The sequence below is a fragment of the Bufo bufo genome, chromosome 8 (genome assembly GCF_905171765.1).
Source record: "Bufo bufo chromosome 8, aBufBuf1.1, whole genome shotgun sequence".
Lineage (NCBI taxonomy): Eukaryota > Metazoa > Chordata > Amphibia > Anura > Bufonidae > Bufo > Bufo bufo.
Genome location: NC_053396.1, coordinates 135,421,789 through 135,441,189, shown reverse-complemented (window position 1 = coordinate 135,441,189; position 19,401 = coordinate 135,421,789). Strand labels below are relative to the sequence as shown.

At 39.4% G+C, this 19,401-nt stretch overlaps 1 protein-coding gene across 1 annotated transcript in view; it reads right to left on the bottom strand.

The window, feature by feature from the left end:
• Nucleotides 1-19,401, bottom strand: part of NRK (Nik related kinase) — a 336,723-nt gene that overhangs the window by 150,926 nt on the left and 166,396 nt on the right. Inside the window, exons 11-13 of the mRNA XM_040442402.1 lie at nt 18,773-18,845; nt 14,264-14,465; nt 13,443-13,607 (exon numbers count right to left, since the gene is read on the bottom strand). Of these exons, the coding sequence (XP_040298336.1) occupies nt 13,443-13,607; nt 14,264-14,465; nt 18,773-18,845 (440 nt within the window). The remainder of the gene's footprint in view (nt 1-13,442; nt 13,608-14,263; nt 14,466-18,772; nt 18,846-19,401) is intronic.

The window sequence follows — 19,401 nt, the reverse complement described above, 5'->3', positions numbered from 1 at the left end:
TAATAAACGAATGGACGATTGAGACCTGATGCTGAAATTCACTCACTGGTAAATTGCTGCCCTAGGCTGTGCATTGTTGTAGTAATCAAGTATATATGCTGACTTAATTAATTTGAACAATCCCCCAAAAAATAACATTCCATCCATGTGGAAATGGAATTCACGGAAATGGACAATTGAGGCCTGACGCTCCAAATTCACGTTAACACTCACAGGTACATTTTTACTTATCACTTCTACGCTGGTTTGCTGCACTATTTCAATACCCCCCCCTCCAATAAATAAATAAATTGGAACTGAACTGTGTGTGTATGGAGATAATAAATATAGAAAGTAAAATTGCAGCACTCACTTGCGTATCGTATCAGAGGCACGGATGTGGCCAGGTCAAAGTCAACATAAACTGTGTAAAAAGTAGAGGGGTCCAGCTTCTGATAAAAAATTCAATGCGGTAACATCTATACAAAACAAGACGGATGCAAAATCGGCGCGTTTCGGATCTCACGTTAACGATCCTTAACCGAAATGCGTTGATTTTGCATCTGTCTTGTTTTGTATGGATTTTACCGCATCAAATAAAGGATATCGTTTTATCAGAAGCTGGACCCCTCTACTTTTTACATATGGAGATAATAAATGGTGTGAGCCCTAATATTTCGTTCTCGTTTACTCATTAGTATTCTGTATGCTATGCTAGATTGATGGTAGAACACATGTTGTACAGTTTTTACTTATTCAACTCCCCCCCCATTTCTGCAAATGAGGAAAAAATAACTAAAAAGAAGTCCTTTCAGGTATCTGCTTTTTAGGTTTGCACCAGCTGAAATTCTGCTAGGAGGCACAGCAGCCACAGCTCCTCACTCCTTGCCTGGCTGTCAGCTTCCCTGCTTGTTCGTATTCCACATGCACAATTCTAGCCTGGCAGTAGAATACAAACTTGATTGATTTTCTTCCTGACTCCCTAGGATCCTTTTTCTGGCAGATAGTGTGAGACCCAACCACCCTCATTCATAGCCCAGCACGGAATGACGTTCAGCTTGTTCTGCTAGGGCACCTCCCTGCCTGCTGCAGCATTTGATTGGCTCATCGAGGCTCTTTGTCGGCCTAGGAGCCAATCAGGACAAACCCTCCATCCACTTCCTCTTGTGCTCATGTGAGAACCCTTTTTCTTTTTCCCTAGTGTTTTCTCCCGTGGGCATGTGCACTAAAATGGTGCTAAGCGCCATTTTGGAGGATTTGTCTGAAACAAACCTGAAAACATTAGGGTTCGTCTGCTCAGAAATAGCAAAGTTCGGACTGAACTGGTTCGCTCATCCTTTAATCCAAGCTCTGGTCCTTATGCTGATTCATAGACATTTTTCCAATGTATGGTGTTTGCTATTCCTTACTCTATTCTAATCACCTCTACTCTGTTTTGGCACAAGGTTTGTTTTCTGTTGTGCATGTGGTACCCCATCAACGTAGTTGGTAGCAGTATAGACAGTTTTCTTTGACCATTCTCTAGTTAGCAGTGCAGTCACATGCTCTTCATAGTAACTGTTTAAGTGGCTTGGAACATCTCCAGATGTGGAAAAATAAGTGCTAGGTACTATATGTGACTTTGGCCTAGTGGAAAAATGGAAAACCGGGGTAGGGTCAAGTACAGTTGAGCTGGTTCCCTGCATTGGAAAAGGTTTACTAGAACTGGAGGTAGAGTCTAAGGCCATGTGACTTTCTGAAGGCGGCCTTATTCTGCAACACAACACTTGCATGCACATTTTGTAAAATGGAGCTATTATATTTTTTGCCTGTTCCTTTGGGTATATTGATTTGGCAAAGTATATTGCGGAGAGTTGTACTTTTTATACATTTTACTTAGTCAGCTGAGTATGATATAGATATATAGCGTATAGAGTGTGTGTGTAAATTATATACAGTACAGACCAAAAGTTTGGACACACCTTCTCATTCAAAGAGTTTTCTTTATTTTCATGACTATGAAGGCATCAAAACTATGAATTAACACATGTGGAATTATATACATAACAAACAAGTGTGAAACAACTGAAAATGTCATATTCTAGGTTCTTCAAAGTAGCCACCTTTTGCTTTAATTACTGCTTTGCACACTCTTGGCATTCTCTTGATGAGCTTCAAGAGGTAGTCCCCTGAAATGGTCTTCCAACAGTCTTGAAGGAGTTCCCAGAGATGCTTAGCACTTGTTGGCCCTTTTGCCTTCACTCTGCGGTCCAGCTCACCCCAAACCGTCTCGATTGGGTTCAGGTCTGGTGACTGTGGAGGCCAGGTCATCTGGCGCAGCACCCCATCACTCTCCTTCATGGTCAAATAGCCCTTACTTTCAAAGTTTTCCCAATTTTTCGGCTGACTGACTGACCTTCATTTCTTAAAGTAATGATGGCCACTCGTTTTTCTTTACTTAGCTGCTTTTTTCTTGCCATAATACAAATTCTAACAGTCTATTCAGTAGGACTATCAGCTGTGTATCCACCTGACTTCTCCTCAACGCAACTGATGGTCCCAACCCCATTTATAAGGCAAGAAATCCCACTTATTAAACCTGACAGGGCACACCTGTGAAGTGAAAACCATTTCAGGGGACTACCTCTTGAAGCTCATCAAGAGAATGCCAAGAGTGTGCAAAGCAGTAATCAAAGCAAAAGGTGGCTACTTTGAAGAACCTAGAATATGACATATATTTTCAGTTGTTTCACACTTGTTTGTTATGTATATAATTTCACATGTGTTAATCAATAGTTTTGATGCTTTCAGTGTGAATCTACAATTTTCATAGTCATGAAAATAAAGAAAACTCTTTGAATGAGAAGGTGTGTCCAAACTTTTGGTCTGTACTGTGTGTGTATATATATATATATATATATATATATATATATATATATATATATATATAAAATTATACTGTATGATATATAAACTGTACATTTCACTACTTTGAGTTTTCCTTCTTTTATTAGCTACAGCTAATTCTATTAGAAACCTAAAAAAAAACTACAGTATGTTAATGCTTAATATATTACAGCTCTTAAAATATTAATTACCTCAAGTAATGAAGATTCCAACTGACCATTGCCTCTTGTGAGGATCAGAAGCCAAGGAGATGCAGAAGAAATAAAAATTTATAAAAAAAATAAAAAAAAAGCCATTTCCACTATGTCTTTTATCTAAGTATGGGAAGGATGCACAGTGCCTATTCCCTGAAGTGGCATACTCGGCTATGTCAAATTCCCATTAGTGGATAGTGAGTGGATGTGTGGCATCTCTGTCGTAAATGGTTAGTCAGTCACTGAACAACATTTATGATCTATCTAGCTGCTATATCATAATAGTGATGGGAAAAACTTTTGCTCTCTAGATCTTTTCCAAAAAAAGTGGGACACTTTAAACACTGAGATAAAAAATGAAACATTGAACATGTTGTGAACTGATTCTAGGATGGTCAGTGTCTATTGTTCCTCGAGTTCATCACTAGAAGTTAATCTTATGGCACATACTTCAGTCTGTGGCTACTCATAAGTGACTAATGAAGCTTCATAGTTAGTTTAGAATGATCTTTTCCTCTCGTAGATGTGCACCGCTATGTCCGGGCCCTTTTATTATATTAGAATACGGGTCCCCTGGAAAGTCCTATGGTTGACCAGTTTGAAATGGAGCAAGAATATTTGGTCAAACTCATAAAATCTCTCCAGCTTAGGTAGGAGCAAGCATTCCTCTAAAATGCAGAAGTCTCTACGGAGATATACATTAAACTATGGATATCTGAACTAATAAGCTATTGTATAGCTCCCCAAACTATACAAACCAGGGCTGCACCCTTTTAAAAAAAAAAAAAATCCATAACGTACAGGCATGTGAATCGATACTAGCTTACCTCCTGCCTACTGGAGAATTAGCATTGCTGTGTAGGCTCACATGAAAAAGGACAGGCGACAGACTTCTTTCCTGAGCACTTATATTTGATTGCCACTGTTGGTGGAAACACAGAGTACCTTCTCTCACCATGTCTAGTGGGTACTGCTAATTCTTTCCTCCAGCTAAAACAGTCTATTATGCTTGCCTGGAGTTAGTTGTACTTTAAATCATGGAGGAAAATAATAAATGTAATACTAAAATGTTGATGTATTTGTATAAAGTGCATTTTTTTCATATAGCAGGAGAAGCTATTTTTGTTATAATTTTAGTTTGTACTGCTTCTTCCAAATGTGTATTTGCTAGGTCTAAAATACAACACCTATTTCTTTGTGCTCTGACCAAATAAAATCCCTATGGGACTGATACCCTGCTGATTCGAAAGTGACCCTTTCATGCATTCTACTCACTTTGAAATTTTAGTTCTTTTTGTACAGCTAGTGATGTTTAAATCTTTTTATTTATTTATTTATTTTTCATTTTTGCATCCATCCTGCCCTTTTTTCCTTACCAAAGTATACATGATTACCTGCTGGCTCACACTTGCCTATTCTTTAACAAGAGAAAAAATGCCTCCTTCCCATCTGATATAAATGTTCTACTCCCTTTTTATATGTAACAATATAGCACATATGCTATTTCACTGTGCTGCATTGCATATTGTTAGTAAAAGAATTGTCCTGTCATCAGGTATAATAAATATTTTTATAACTTTTTTCTTTTTCTAAAAATAAATTAATGACGTAAATGACAGATTTTTATAAATTGAAGTAAATAAGGGAGGCTGAAAAGGAATGTTACAATTAGATGCAAGCAAAATGTTGTACAAAATGTTTCATTTCTGGACGGGTGTTAGGCGGAGACAATAAAAAAATATTTTTAATAACATTACGTGAGCCAGCAATAATGAGGTCGCTTAAGAATTTAACTAACTAAAACTTTAAATAAAATTATTGTAATTAGTGACCTGCTTTTAATGACATTATTATATGAAATAATCCTTCCTCGGAAGAAGCTAGCACTGCATTTTTGTTTGGCTCTTTAGCAATTTTCATAATCTAAATTATACAGTTTCCAATTGCAAGCTAAAACTGTTTTGATAGCGGCTGCTGGCTTTCTACTTATTACATTTATGGCATATCCACAGCACTTGGTACTTTTTCTAATAGACTTCAATGTATATCGCAACACACAAGCAATCTATGATGCCTCTATGAATTGGCATGTGCGTGTCATGATTTCTGTATTCTTCCCTCATATCCCATTACAGCATAACCTGTGGATATGTCATAAATGTATACAATGGGAATACCCCTTGGGCCAATTTTACACAAGCATAATACAAGTATATTTCTGTCCTCGTATTATGGCCACCAATTCCAACCCAACTTCTGTTCTAAATTCTTGAACGAATAGCATAATTATCCCCTGACAGGGCCCAATAGGCCTGCACATGGCCGAAGCAATTTTTGATTCTGCACTGGCCAAATTTTGTTACAGATTTGCTTTCCAGCTAATCTGAATTTTTGGGGATTTGTCTTGTGCAAATTGCTCAAAATGGCATCCATTATCTTACATATAAGAATACAGGGAAGATGAAGAAGAAGAAGGTCCACGTGACCCTATCCAAGTGGGCTTGCCCATAGTTCCTTGAAGTCAGTCTCGAAGGATCATTTGGAACTATAGCTGTGATGTCAGTGGATGTGGCATAGGCACTTTGTAACATCTCATGTGTTGTCTGCACATACACATTGCAAGGATAGGGTGTCTGGTAGATAAATGAAAGCGATCTTAAAACATAGAATTCTGTTAGTTTAATCTCATAGGTTTTCACAGTAAGGATAAGACGATGGCGGCTAGGTTTATAATCTCTTCACATAGAGATTTTAGAGACAGAGGTCAGTGTGTCATATTGTGTAACTTATTCAGGCTGCCTGAGGAAGACAACCATTTCAGTACTGGGTACAAATGCAGCATTTAAAGCTATACTAATCAGTTTATTATTAATCTGAATCAGTAAACCTTAATCACACAATTCACAATCAGACATTCTGCTGTTCTATACTGTTCTGCTGCTCCCTCTAATACTGCCCCTATACATATCTATGCCCCTATGCAATTGCATATCTCTTGCTTTGTACATCATGTTTCATACTGTACTGCTGCACCCACTAATACTACTCTTATACAGCTGCACAGCTTCTGCTTTGTCTGTCATGTTCCATACTGCACTACTGCTGTCGCTACTACTCCTACACAGCCGCACAATTCCTGCCATTATATTCCAAACAGTACTGATGTTGCTGGATAGGGAGAGAGCGAGAGATGCTTTCCTGTCTTTAAACATGCTAATGTAGCAAAGCAGGAAAAATAGCTAAGTCAGCTTTACATCTGTAATTAGTTCATTCAGGACAAAAACCCTTAATCAGAAAAAAAGCAGATGAGAACATTATTTCTAGTTGCAAGGCCTTAGGGGGAACCTCTGGGTGGGTAGTATTTCTATTATGGATACCAGTTGATTATATACGTGATGATTATTGTAGGCTAGACAACACCCCTCTTGATTTCTGGGTAAATATATGCAAATTATCATGTCTAACATCTGCTGGCATCAGATCAGGTTTAGGAAAGCTACCAGAAGAGCATCGCCTGGCCTACAATATTGCGCACAGGCACACTCTGTGTACCAGACGCATCACCTGGACTACAATACTGCGCACATGTACTTGGCTACTCAGGATAGTAGCCTACAATAGAGCACAAATGTACTCTGAGTACCATGGTCTCTCCATAATGAAAGAGTACTCCTTAGACAATGCATGTATTTTGTTGAGAAATGTACATTTCTGTACTAGTCTGTCTCTCTCGTTGGCTCTGGAAGAATAGATTCGTGCTCAAACCAGGCATATTGTATTTCATTCCAAATTTTAAAGTTAATCAATTATTCCTCTAATTATTTGGGTGTCAGTCAGTATAGAAAAAAATATAATCCAGTTAGAAAGTAAACTGTTTGGTGACAACTAGTGTTGGGCACAAATATTCGAATAGCGAATATTAATCACGAATATCTGCACTTTAAGAATTTGCGAATATTTAGAATATAGTGATATATATTCGTAATTTTGAATATTCTAGATTATTATTTTTTCATCAGTAACCTCCCTTCTTGCTTGTGGGCCAATGAGAAGGCTGCAATGTCTTTGTCTGAGCTTAGCAACATCCCTAGCAAACAATAGGAAAGTTGCCTACCCCTTACTATATAAGAACCTCCCCAGCAGCCCTTGTATGCAGTATTTTGCAAATCTGAGAGAAAGCAGTGCTATTGCTGGGCAATCTGCTTTCCTGTGTCATTACATTAGTTAGTTAGTTAGTTAGTTAGTTAGTTAGTTAGTTAGCTTATATATATAATACAGATAGTTAGTGGGAGATAGTGTAGGTTAGATAGTGATATAGTGTAGCTGCTAAGTTCTGCTGTCCATACATACATACATGCTGCGTACATAGTGCTGTATGTATGCTACATACATACATACAGTCGTGGCCAAAAGTTTTGAGAATGACACAAATATTAGTTTTAACAAAGTTTGCTGCTAAACTGCTTTTAGATCTTTGTTTCAGTTGTTTCTGTGATGTAGTGAAATATAATTACACGCACTTCATACGTTTCAAAAGCTTTTATCGACAATTACATGACATTTATGCAAAGAGTCAGTATTTGCAGTGTTGGCCCTTCTTTTTCAGGACCTCTGCAATTCCACTGGGCATGCTCTCAATCAACTTCTGGGCCAATTCCTGACTGATAGCAACCCATTCTTTCATAATCACTTCTTGGAGTTTGTGAGAATTAGTGGGTTTTTGTTTGTCCACCCGCCTCTTGAGGATTGACCACAAGTTCTCAATGGGATTAAGATCTGGGGAGTTTCCAGGCCATGGACTCAAAATGTCAACGTTTTGGTCCCCGAGCCACTTGGTTATCACTTTTGCCTTATGGCACGGTGCTCCATCGTGCTGGAAAATGCATTGTTCTTCACCAAACTGTTGTTGGATTGTTGGAAGAAGTTGCTGTTGGAGGGTGTTTTGGTACCATTCTTTATTCATGGCTGTGTTTTTGGGCAAAATTGTGAGTGAGCCCACTCCCTTGGATGAGAAGCAACCCCACACATGAATGTCTCGGGATGCTTTACTGTTGGCATGACACAGGACTGATGGTAGCGCTCACCTTTTCTTCTCCGGACAAGCCTTTTTCCAGATGCCCCAAACAATCGGAAAGAGGCTTCATCTGAGAATATGACTTTGCCCCAGTCCTCAGCAGTCCATTCACCATACTTTCTGCCGAAGATCAATCTGTCCCTGATGTTTTTTTTGGGGAGAAGTGGCTTCTTTGCTGGCCTTCTTGACACCAGGCCATCTTCCAAAAGTCTTTGCCTCACTGTGCGTGCAGATGCGCTCACACCTGCCTGCTGCCACTCCTGAGCAAGCTCTTCACTGGTGGCACTCCGATCCCGCAGCTGAATCCTCTTTAGGAGACGATCCTGGCGCTTGCTGGACTTTCTTGGACACCCTGAAGCCTTCTTAACAAGAATTGAACCCTTTCCTTGAAGTTCTTGATGATCCTATAAATTGTTGATTGAGGTGCAATCTTAGTAGCCACAATATCCTTGCCTGTGAAGCCATTTGTATGCAACGCAATGATGGCTGCACACGTTTCTTTGCAGGTCACCATGGTTAACAATGGAAGAACAATGATTTCAAGCATCACCCTCCTTTTAACATGTCAAGTCTGCCATTTTAACCCAATCAGCCTGACATAATGATCTCCAGCCTTGTGCTTGTCAACATTCTCACCTGAGTTAACAAGACGATTACTGAAATGATCTCAGCAGGTCCTTTAATGACAGCAATGAAATGCAGTGGAAAGGTTTTTTTGGGATTAAGTTAATTTTCATGGCAAAGAAGGACTATGCAATTCATCTGATCACTCTTCATAACATTCTGGAGTATATGCAAATTGCTATTATAAAAACTTAAGCAGCAACTTTTCCAATTTCCAATATTTATGTAATTCTCAAAACTTTTGGCCACGACTGTACATACATACATAGTGCTGGGATGTCACAAGTTCACAACAATACTTAGTGCACCAATCACTAATAAGTAGTTAGACCTGTTAAAATGTGAAGTTGCACGTATTGCGCCAAAATATTTGCATCATTATTACTGATTTTGCAATCGCGAATATATTGGAGCACTTTATCTGCATATAAAGCTATTGTAACAGTATCAACTGTTGGCGACGTCCTTCTCCCCTAGTAAGAGTGGTGCTGTAGAGTTGCTCCAGCGACTTCCAAGGCAGAGTTGTGATTCCCAGTAGCTGTGCAGCTCTTACAAGAGCTAGTAGTGATATAGCTGTTCCCTACAACACTAGACGAGGCTGCGAGTTGAGGGCAAGAAGAGTCACCTTTATTGGTGCCATACTTGGCCTTATATACAAGTCCCCTGCAAGGGGACCTCCCCTCTGGACCTGATGGAGAACTGTGTGACAAACACACAGACCAATGGAAATAACCACACAATCTGGGACACTCCCACACAATGCCTCCCCTCTGCTTGGAAGATAATTAGGTCAGATACTGTATATAACCCAATCATCTCCAGACAGTAAAACCCCATTGTTTATAAAAACTCCCATACAGGACACACAATGCCTCCCCTCTGCCTGGGAGATAATTAGGTCAGAAACTGCATGTAGCCCAATCATCTCAACAGACAAACAGAGGGCTTCTGTTACAGTAATGTTCTGCCGTGCCAACCATTTTCTCCAGTCTCAGGAAACTTCTAGCAGCTTGAAAAATGTAGCTATAGTGACCCACGCCTGTATTTCGCGCGCAATACGCAAATATTACATTGACGATTTTTCACGATCATGAAAATAATCTCAAATTCGCGAATATATGACGAATATTCTACCAAATATTCGAAAAATATAGCAAATTCGAATATTGCCCTTGCCGCTCATCTCTACTGACAATTCTAAAAATAAAGAATGAAATGTTAGTGTGTGTGGAGGTGGACTAGCAATACTGACAGTGATGGATGACAGACAGCTGAATTGACAGATGTACATGTATCAAAAAAGAGAAGAGAAACAGGAAGGAGGTAGTAAGTGTCCCAAGGGCTATGTAAAGACAGACCTTGCCAGTGACACAATCTTCTTTCCATTGTCTGCAAATAGTTCAGTTTTCATATGTACTGAGTACCGGGAGATTGTGGAATAAATACTTTGTTTCCTTCTTTACAGTTTGCAAAACTTTCAGATGAATTGCTGCTGAAATTGCAGTCTGTCCTAAACAGTCATTAGTAAGTTCTTCTTAGAATGGAGGTTCAAAAATACAGAAAAAAATCCTCTTTTAACAAGAAGATGATGGTGCTGAGATCTTGTTCATACCTGCACTAGAGGCTACTCAGCGGCTGCTCTATTTTGTCTGATAAGATGAAGGACACCATGATGGAAATCTGACAGGTTTTATTCTAGGCAATGGAGTCTGTTGGGCACCATTGGTGACCATCATGGGACTGCTACGTATATCTTGGATTTACATTTCGTTTTTCTGTTTTGTTTTGTTTTTATTATTGGAGTTTACGCATTTTGGACTAATCATTTTTTTTTCAATTGGTCTTAATTATTGATTGCCGGATCCGGCATTCAGGCAAGTCTTCAGTTTTTTTGGGCCGGAGATAAAACCGTAGCATTCTGCGGTTTTATCTTTGTCCTGATCAGTCAAAAAGACTGAACTGAAGACATCCTGATGCATCCTGAATGGAATGCTCTCCATTTAGAGTGCATGGGGATAAAACTGATCAGTTCTTTTCCAGTATAGAGCCCCTAGGACGGAACTCTATGCCGGAAAAGAAAAAACGCAAGTGTGAAAGTAGCCTTACAGTGAACTCTATAATATTAACTGTTTTTTTTTAAGGGGTTGTCTCATGAAGACAAGCCTTTCCATTTGAGCTATTAAGGCATATGGACATTATAGTGTGGGGAATCCCCCTCTTGGGACCCTCGTATTTGAGCCAGCGCTGAGCTCCTGGGCTCCTATTCTGGCAGACTGCAGATGTCCTATTGCATGGATAGCCATTCATCTGTATTCATTTCTGTTGCAGTGGTAAAACAGAAGGAAATCCTTCCTTCCTTCCCCAGCAGAATTATCTGTTTGATAGGGACATTGTGAGTGGGACCCAGGTAACTATCTGATCACCACATATTTTCAAAGTGGTTGCCTCAACAAGACAACACTTAACTATGAAGCTACTGCCTAAATCGCCACTGGCCCAGCTTCTCTGATCCTCTTCGATAAGCTTCCATTGTAGCAGGAAGCTGTGTCTGGCCAGCCATTACAACCAAAGTAGCCAGGGAAGACGTAGCATTACATACTGGTCCCTTATATGAATATAAAATTGGGCCAGGTAATGCATGGAGGGGCTATGTAACATACAAAAGACTTCCACCAGAGTGGGAGCCAATCTCCTCATGTAGTTCTACATTCTGACTCATAGGAAGGGTCCCCAGCTGGGTCCACATGACCTAATAGGGCATATGGACAAGAGTCCTTTTTATGAGGAACTCCTTTAAAATTTCAAATTTTGTTCATCTGAGGGATCTGACAGAATACAGTTTGCAGTGCCCAATGTCTTCATAAATGAAATCTTTTATACAAGGGTATAACTTCTAGGATAGCAGGCATGGCATAACTATGGGGGACATCTTCATGGGGGACATAAGCTGCAGTTATTGATAATTGTTGACAGTGGAAGGTGCCGGCCCAGTAGACGTGAGCGAAATTATTCTACAGAATCAATTTGTCCAATCAGCAGGGCTCATGCAAATGCGTAAAATCAAATCCGTAGAATCGTTTCACTCCTCTAGAAGGAGGTGTTACATTTTGCCTGTACTGTAACATCATGTTCTTTATATCTACATGGTGCATCCTGATGTTTTTCATTCCTGTGGGTTGATGTCAATGACTTTTTTGTGTTATGCCTGCTCTATATGATGTATCACGGTATACCTTATTCCTGTACTGTGAGATCACTGTTCGAATATTCCCTCTGCGGTAACGTCACTGTGCCAACTATGACTGTCGTGTGACATCACTGTGGACATTATCCCTTTTCTGCAACCTCACTGCATTATGCCTGTGTGTTAGGGAAACCAAAATAATTATAGGCTTTTATCTTCTAAACATGCTGCTACATATACTCATGGTGGAGTGGAGTCTCTTTCAAAGTTTTTTTGGGGTCCCATAGCTACTTGTTACACTGCTGCTTTGAAAAATGTATTGTCTATGTGCACATATAAATAAGCACTACCAGCTATAGTCTGAAGAAGCCGTAATACTCCATATAAGCCTTTGCAACTAGTGAGGGACCTGAGTACAGTTTTTGGAAGGTGTCCAGATAAACAGTGCATACAGTATCCAGGTCAATAACCTAATACAGGGTCCAGATAAACAGTGTCTTATTGTGCCAAAGACAATCGAACATCAAATGGTTTTCATTCAGAAATGTCTTGTACCTTCAGAACATGTCAGTTAAAGGTGTTTTCCAGCTTTAAGGGCCATTTTAAATCTGGGCTTGTCAGCATGGTACCTAAAGATGAAAAACACTCAACTGCTCCCTGCCATTCAGTTCCTGCACCAAGGAACTGCACTGAGTTAGCCCTCGGTGCAGGAACGGAGTGGGGGAAGCAGGTGAGTGTGTGTGTGTGTGTGTTTTACATGACTAGATTTAAAATGGACCTTCAAGAGGTTGTCTATCTTTTGAAAGCTTTCTCTCATTCACACTCCTAGCCACTAGACTTTTGGAGGGAAACTTGGGGATGTCACCGTGGCATACGTGACCCCTGGAAGTTTATAAGCAGTAACCGGAGTGCAAAGAATACAGTGGTGAACCAAAGTAGTTGGAACCAAGCGGTAGGGAGAAGGTAAGTATGCTTCCCTCCATTGGAGAAAGGGGGGGGGGGGGGCAAAAATGCTTAAAAAAGCTGGACAACCCCTCTCATGCAGTTAGTGCTTGGTCATTTTGCATTAGTATTTGGTTAGTATTTGTAATCAAAACATAGAAGAGACACAAATATTTCCATTATGCTTTTCTTTGTAGGTTCTACTACTGGTTTTGGCTTACAAATTTTAGGATTGGCCATGTGAAGGGGGCTTAAAGCTAGAAAACCCCTTTAAAGGCCCCCTCCAAGCTCTCTGTGTATCTGCCAGTGCAGTTCAGATCCAGTGCATGCAGGATATGGTGGGAAGAAGAGTAGCCATTGAACTAGTTATGGAAGGTGAGCTATATAAGAAGAGCAAAGAGCTGTAGGAACACTACTGCAACATAGTGCAGAAATGTGCAATGTGGCCTCCACACAGTTGACTGCAACTTGATATTGTGAACCAGAAGTGGAAAGCACCCATCGTGATTCACAATGGTGATTAATAGCCAGTATATGCAGTATATTAAGTTATGTCTACCTGTTTCTTTTCTACCCCATCAGGTATTTCTGCCAGGAGACATCTCTCCTTATCCATCTGTTTTCGGTCGTTTTTTCCTCTTCCAGCTCTTATCTGCTCTTCCCATTCTGTTGATCGTTGCTCATATCCTTGGATCTTTCTTAGCTCCAGCTCCCTCTTCTGGTGCTGTCAATGTGCAAAATAAAAAAAAATTAATTGGGCATTACAAAGAATATGCTGGCCGTATCTAACCTACTGTGATACTTTTATATAGAGATACGGAAGTTGGACATGTTAAATATATGCATTAAGAGGAGTTTGTACTAGTGTTTACTTAGTATTGTAATTGTATCTGCCCTAAGGGGCTCCTCCAAAAGCTAACACTACTGTGCAAGCCTAAAGGGGCTTTCACATTGTCTAATCTAGTAACATGCCTAAATAACATTTGTCGTTGAACAGAAGGTTACCAATAAAAGGGCTAAGAGAAAACAGTGCAGGTTCAGACTACATACAAGGGTTGTTTGTAGTCTGTAAACATGGAGACCTATAGGCGTGCATAAAAGCTGTAGGTACAAATTAAGATATATTTAACATTATTTACTAATCTGCTTATTTTTAATGTTTTATTTATTGGAGCAATAAAATGTGCACATAGTCTTCAAATAAGGGCTTTAAGCTGTATGTGACCTAGAATGGGTCAAACTGTTTTCTACGCCCCCTGCCTCAGACTGCACTTGAATCACACTTTATAGGTTCTGCTTTGTTGTTACCCTAGTGTACTATAGATGACAAATAATCTGTTTGTGTATTTAGTAAAAAGGGGAAAGATGCTCAATTCCTACATCCTCCAGCTTTTTCCTCTGCTCCTTCTGCTGCTCGATCCGTTTCTGGCGTTCGGCCAGGAGCTGTTTTTTGTATTTCTCCTGGTCTTTTAGCTTCTGTAATTGCTGCTGTCTCTGAGGATCTGATCTGTTCTTGTTTTCCTGCTGCAATCGCAAGAATTCACGACGGAGAGTCGATTCACCGGGAAGATTAACAATGGAGCTTAAAAAAATAAGATAATGGAAGTTGATTTTTATTTTTTTTGTATCCCAGTCCTGCAAAGATTTCACTTTCCACAAAAAAAAGAGTTCTGCTGTTTTTAGCAAAATTACTAAGTACAAGTGTCTCCATGCAACCAAAAAGAGGATGTATGGACTTAGGGAAACATGGCTGCTATCTAACAGAAAAGCACCACCCCTAACCTCAGACTGTTGCTCAGTCACATATATGGAACTGAACTGCAATTTTGGACACAACCCATGGACAGGTGCTGTGCTATTTTTGAAAGGTATCAGCCATATTTTTGTAATCCTGGAAAATTCCTTTTAAAAGTAGTGTCGGCTCCTAAACAACCCCCAAACTACATTAAGCATTGCCTAGTGATTGTTGATTCCGATTATTCAATTTGTATGCTTATACTATGCTTATACTTGTTCTCCTGTAAACCACCAGTAACATGCATTTAGAGGACTGCTGAGCATGTGCACATAATGGAGAGGACTCCAGCAGGAGTCCTCTCAATGCATGTTACTGGTGGTTTGCAGGGGCATAATGGGAGAAGTGTAAATATATACAAATTACATAATCTGAATCAATGATTTACACTATGCAATGATTACAATTTTGGAGGCTTTTTATGAGATGTCATTTTCCTTTTAAAACACTATGAAAGTGTGAGAAAAGACAAACTTAGTCTTTCATGTGAATAATTTTAAATACAATGAATCTTTTTCTCCATAGCACTTTAATACATTCACGCATACACATAACAGATTTGTTTCCCTAAACACATACACAGCTTTTTCTAAGTCTAAGTCTTACCAAAAGGTTTAGCTCTAGATTGAGCCACCGTTGGTGATAACTACTGTGAACTAATTAAAAGAACACAAAATGTAGAATAACCAAAAGTAAAAGACATCTACAGAAAATGCTGAGTATCCTAAAGACTGACAAACATTGTAATTTTTTTCTTCCACCTACATTTATCATTCATTTCTATGTTTAGTCTGCCTTTAAATAAAAAATGTATGAATGTACCGATGCAGGGCTCATGGGTTTGTCACTAAAACGGCTATTCTAAAAAGCTTGAACATTTCCATTACATTGTCACGAAATGTTAATCCGTCTAAAGTACAGATCTATGTGCCATTAAAGGAACACTCTATGCAAAATCTGGGAGAGCCTGAGGAGATGGCTTCTCTTTGATATCCCAGGGTCATTCCAGATTCCGCACTATTCGGGGGAATACTATTTTTCCTTTATTGAGCGTCTATAGGCATAAAGAGTCTTATAGGCCAGGCAAAGCTCCTCTAAGAATAAAGTATGTAAATTGGCTCCCTTTCCAAAAAAGAAAAGAAAGCTGAGCCTCCATTGTTACCAAATGCAAGGTACTCAATTCTGGCTTATAAGACTCCTTATACCTACTATGCACTCTCCTTAATGAGAAATAGTACCCCCAAATCTTGACTAAGGGGTCTCACCCAGTAAAACCAGTTCTCTCTTTTCTTTTAAGGGCCAGTCGCCCTTAAACAGCGGTCTGCAGATGAGGTACTGGCTTAGCTATAATCCTATGCTATGTCACAAGGCCTGTTGAAAAGGTTGAGAATGCTCTTCTTTTTGAAAAGAGAGCTAATTTGCAGACTATGCCCTAGCCTTATCACTATGAGTTTTCTCCCACCTAGAATGGAATGTAGACATTAACATCTGTTTCCATTCAAGTCAATGAGAGTTAAAGAAACAGCAGAACTAACCTGTTGGTGGAACGCTCAGTGATCAATATACTCGCCTTACCAATTCCTCACAGTTCCCTCCCTATCTTTATTCTGGTCCCTTGTTTAATCTTGGTTACATACATGAGTGAGGAAGTCCATCACGGGGACGACATGTAATGTGAGCTGGCCGAACAGTCATGACCTGCTGTAGTGGCATTGTTTTGGCCACCTTGCTCACATGGCCACCTCGCTCACGTGACCACATGCAGACATGGAAAACTGAGTTGGTGGTGGACCCAAACCTTGGCTTGTTTCTTGTAACCTTTTTCTACCTTATATATTTGCAATTACTTTTTGTTGCAGCTTTTTCTACTCTGTTAACGTTAGTTGTTCATAAACATTACAATTTCTTCTAAGACACCAAGGCTAAACTCCAGTCTAGGGAGGGGTCACTCTGAAAATCTAGTGCTCAGGTGAATGGTGTGTTTTTTTTTTTTTGTTGTTGTTGTTGTTTTTGTTCCTCCACTAGACTCATTTACATGTATTTTTACAATTTTAGAAGCTTTTGATTGTAACGATAACTGTCCAGAGTAAATGCACCAAAAGATCAATGACACAATTATTGCTTACTGGAATAAAGTTGATTATTTATACATGAAAAAAATCATTTATTTTGGAACCTATAACTGATTTTCTGACTTTTTCCATTGTGGTGCATTTTAGGTAATGTTCATATTTTTATTTGCAAATGTTGTAATGAGGAAAATGTTTATCCACTGCTTGTCGAAATATTTTACCCTCTGATAATTTGCGTTAGTTTTGGTGAATTAAAGTTTTCCTTTGTTAAAACTAAATAGGTCAAAAATTTTCTTTTGTTTTTAATTTTGTAATATATTTTTTGTTTTGCTAATTTATCTTCAAATCCTCTGTATAGATGTAGATCTAAAGGGGTTTTCCAGGCTCAACGTATAGATGACCTGTCCACAGGATAGGTCATAAATATGAGATCAGTGGGGGCGTTTGGCACCCCCAACGAGTAGCTGTAACCGGGGGATGTGCTGCTGACAAATGTAAACTGAATTGGAACCTGTGATTTGTATTAATAGTTTCAATTCACGGGATGATTGCTTTGTTTTAAAAAGGTTTAAAGGCCCAATACACATTACAGTATAGTATAATGTGTATGGGAAGCTCCTGACAGTTGATGACAGGAGAGAGACGTATTGGTCAAATGTTTCGCCCAATTCGTTTGATCTTCCAGGTGAGAAGCTGCATTCAGAAGGGTCTGGCAGAGGATTTCTCCTTTCTACCCTTTCAGAACATATACATGCTCAGCTGAACTAAGTGTGTATGTATATAGTGGATTCTGGACGGATTGGCTGTTGGCCACTTTTAACCCCTTAGTAAACACCAATACTACTAACCCCTTAGTGACCACAAATGTCTACTCTCTACAGCGGTCACTACAGGGCTCTAGGCTTGACTGCCTCAGCTCTAATATTAAAGCCATGCTCCTGCTCTAATGGCTCAAATGGACAGAAGCGCCAATCCAGGTGGTTTAACCTCTTAGATGCTGGAGCCAATAGGGACTGCAGCATCTAAGCGGCATACAGTGGTGTGGGGTGGCAATGTCTTGGCATGGCAGTCTAGGCCCTAATGAAGACCCGCCTGTCTGTATCCTAGCAGGCCGTGCCTCTCTGGTGCAGCCTGCTGGTGACTGTCAGTATAGCACTGAGCAGCACAAGAGATTTATAGAAGCAATCAAAATATCGCCTATTAAAGTCCCCTTGTGTCCCACAAGGGGACTTTAATAGGCGATATTTTGATCGCTTCTATAAATCTCTTGTTAAATGGTTAAAAAAAGTAAAAAATAATAATTTTGTTAAAAAAAAATACATTGTGTACACCAAAATGGTGCCATTTAAAAACTACAACTTGTCCTACAAAAAACAAGCCTCTATGTGGCTACCTTGATGGAAAAATAAAACCGTTGTGACTTTTGGAATAAAAAGATGAAAAAAATCATTAGGTCTTTAAGGGGCTAAGTGAATCGCCATGCTGTATCTGTGCTCTGCGCTTGTTACAGGCAGGAAATTTGCCCGTGTAAAAGGATCCTTGATTATCACATTTTATTTTACTAATATTACATTATGTAAATTGACTAATTTTTGCTCCTAAAATAGGTAAATTACAGTGTATTATGAGCCTAAGGGGAGATGGGCTGATGTGAAAGTAATCTCTGCACAAGGCTGTGGAGTATATTGGTGCTGCTGTATAATTTACAAGAAATAATTCAATTAAGATGTAATTCCTGTAAAATCTGGTAAATGCTATGTTTATCTCTAATGACACTTTGTGCTCTGCCGTGATGATCGTGCGTCTCTTTAAGCTTCTAAAATAACTTTTTAATCTACTTTGACTTTGACAGCCAATACAGTGCTTATACAGTAGCAGAGTCCGTTATCTTCTGTGCCGTAGTTTATATCCTTGGCAGGCCGGATAAGTCCTGAGCGATTTACCTGAAATGATCTTTTGTGCCGATACTTTGTCCTCTGCTGATGTGTTGTGTCATAAAGCAGAAATGGTGCCTTTACTTACCTTGGCTCGCCTTCATCTTCATTCATCTCCTCGTCATCCTCCTCACTTCCACTGTACTCATATCCTGTTTCATCTGAAAAAACAAAAGCCATGGGTTGGTATATCTGTCAGCAGTGTAATTATTCCTACTGGCTGCATGTATGCAAATGCGTGAAAAAGGAAGATTTCTTATAAATGACTTCATCAAGAAGCGCATTTCTTTGTAAGTAGTGGGTGCAATGACAGGGAGCAACGATTGCACTGTTCCCTGCCATTGTACCCCTCAGATGCCACGTTCATCGCTGATTGTGGCATCTGACATTTAATATTCAAGTGTAAAATAAAAAAATAAAAAGAATCATTCTTGGCTCTTCGCAATCAAATGAATGAGGCAACTGCCGCTATCTTGATTGAAGATCCAATGCAAAATCTTGCGTGGCCTGTGATGATATCCCCGTGCACGAGATTTCGTGCAGGATTTTCAATTAAGATGGCGGAGGCCAGCTCTTTGTGCTCAATGAATAAAGTATGATTTTTATTTTTTATTTTTATATACTGCCATTTCAGGGGAATTGATTCGTTACCACGAAGCACGAGGAAATTAACCTTCGCAGCAAATCAAATTTTCCCTGAAATTTGGATCGAAGTCC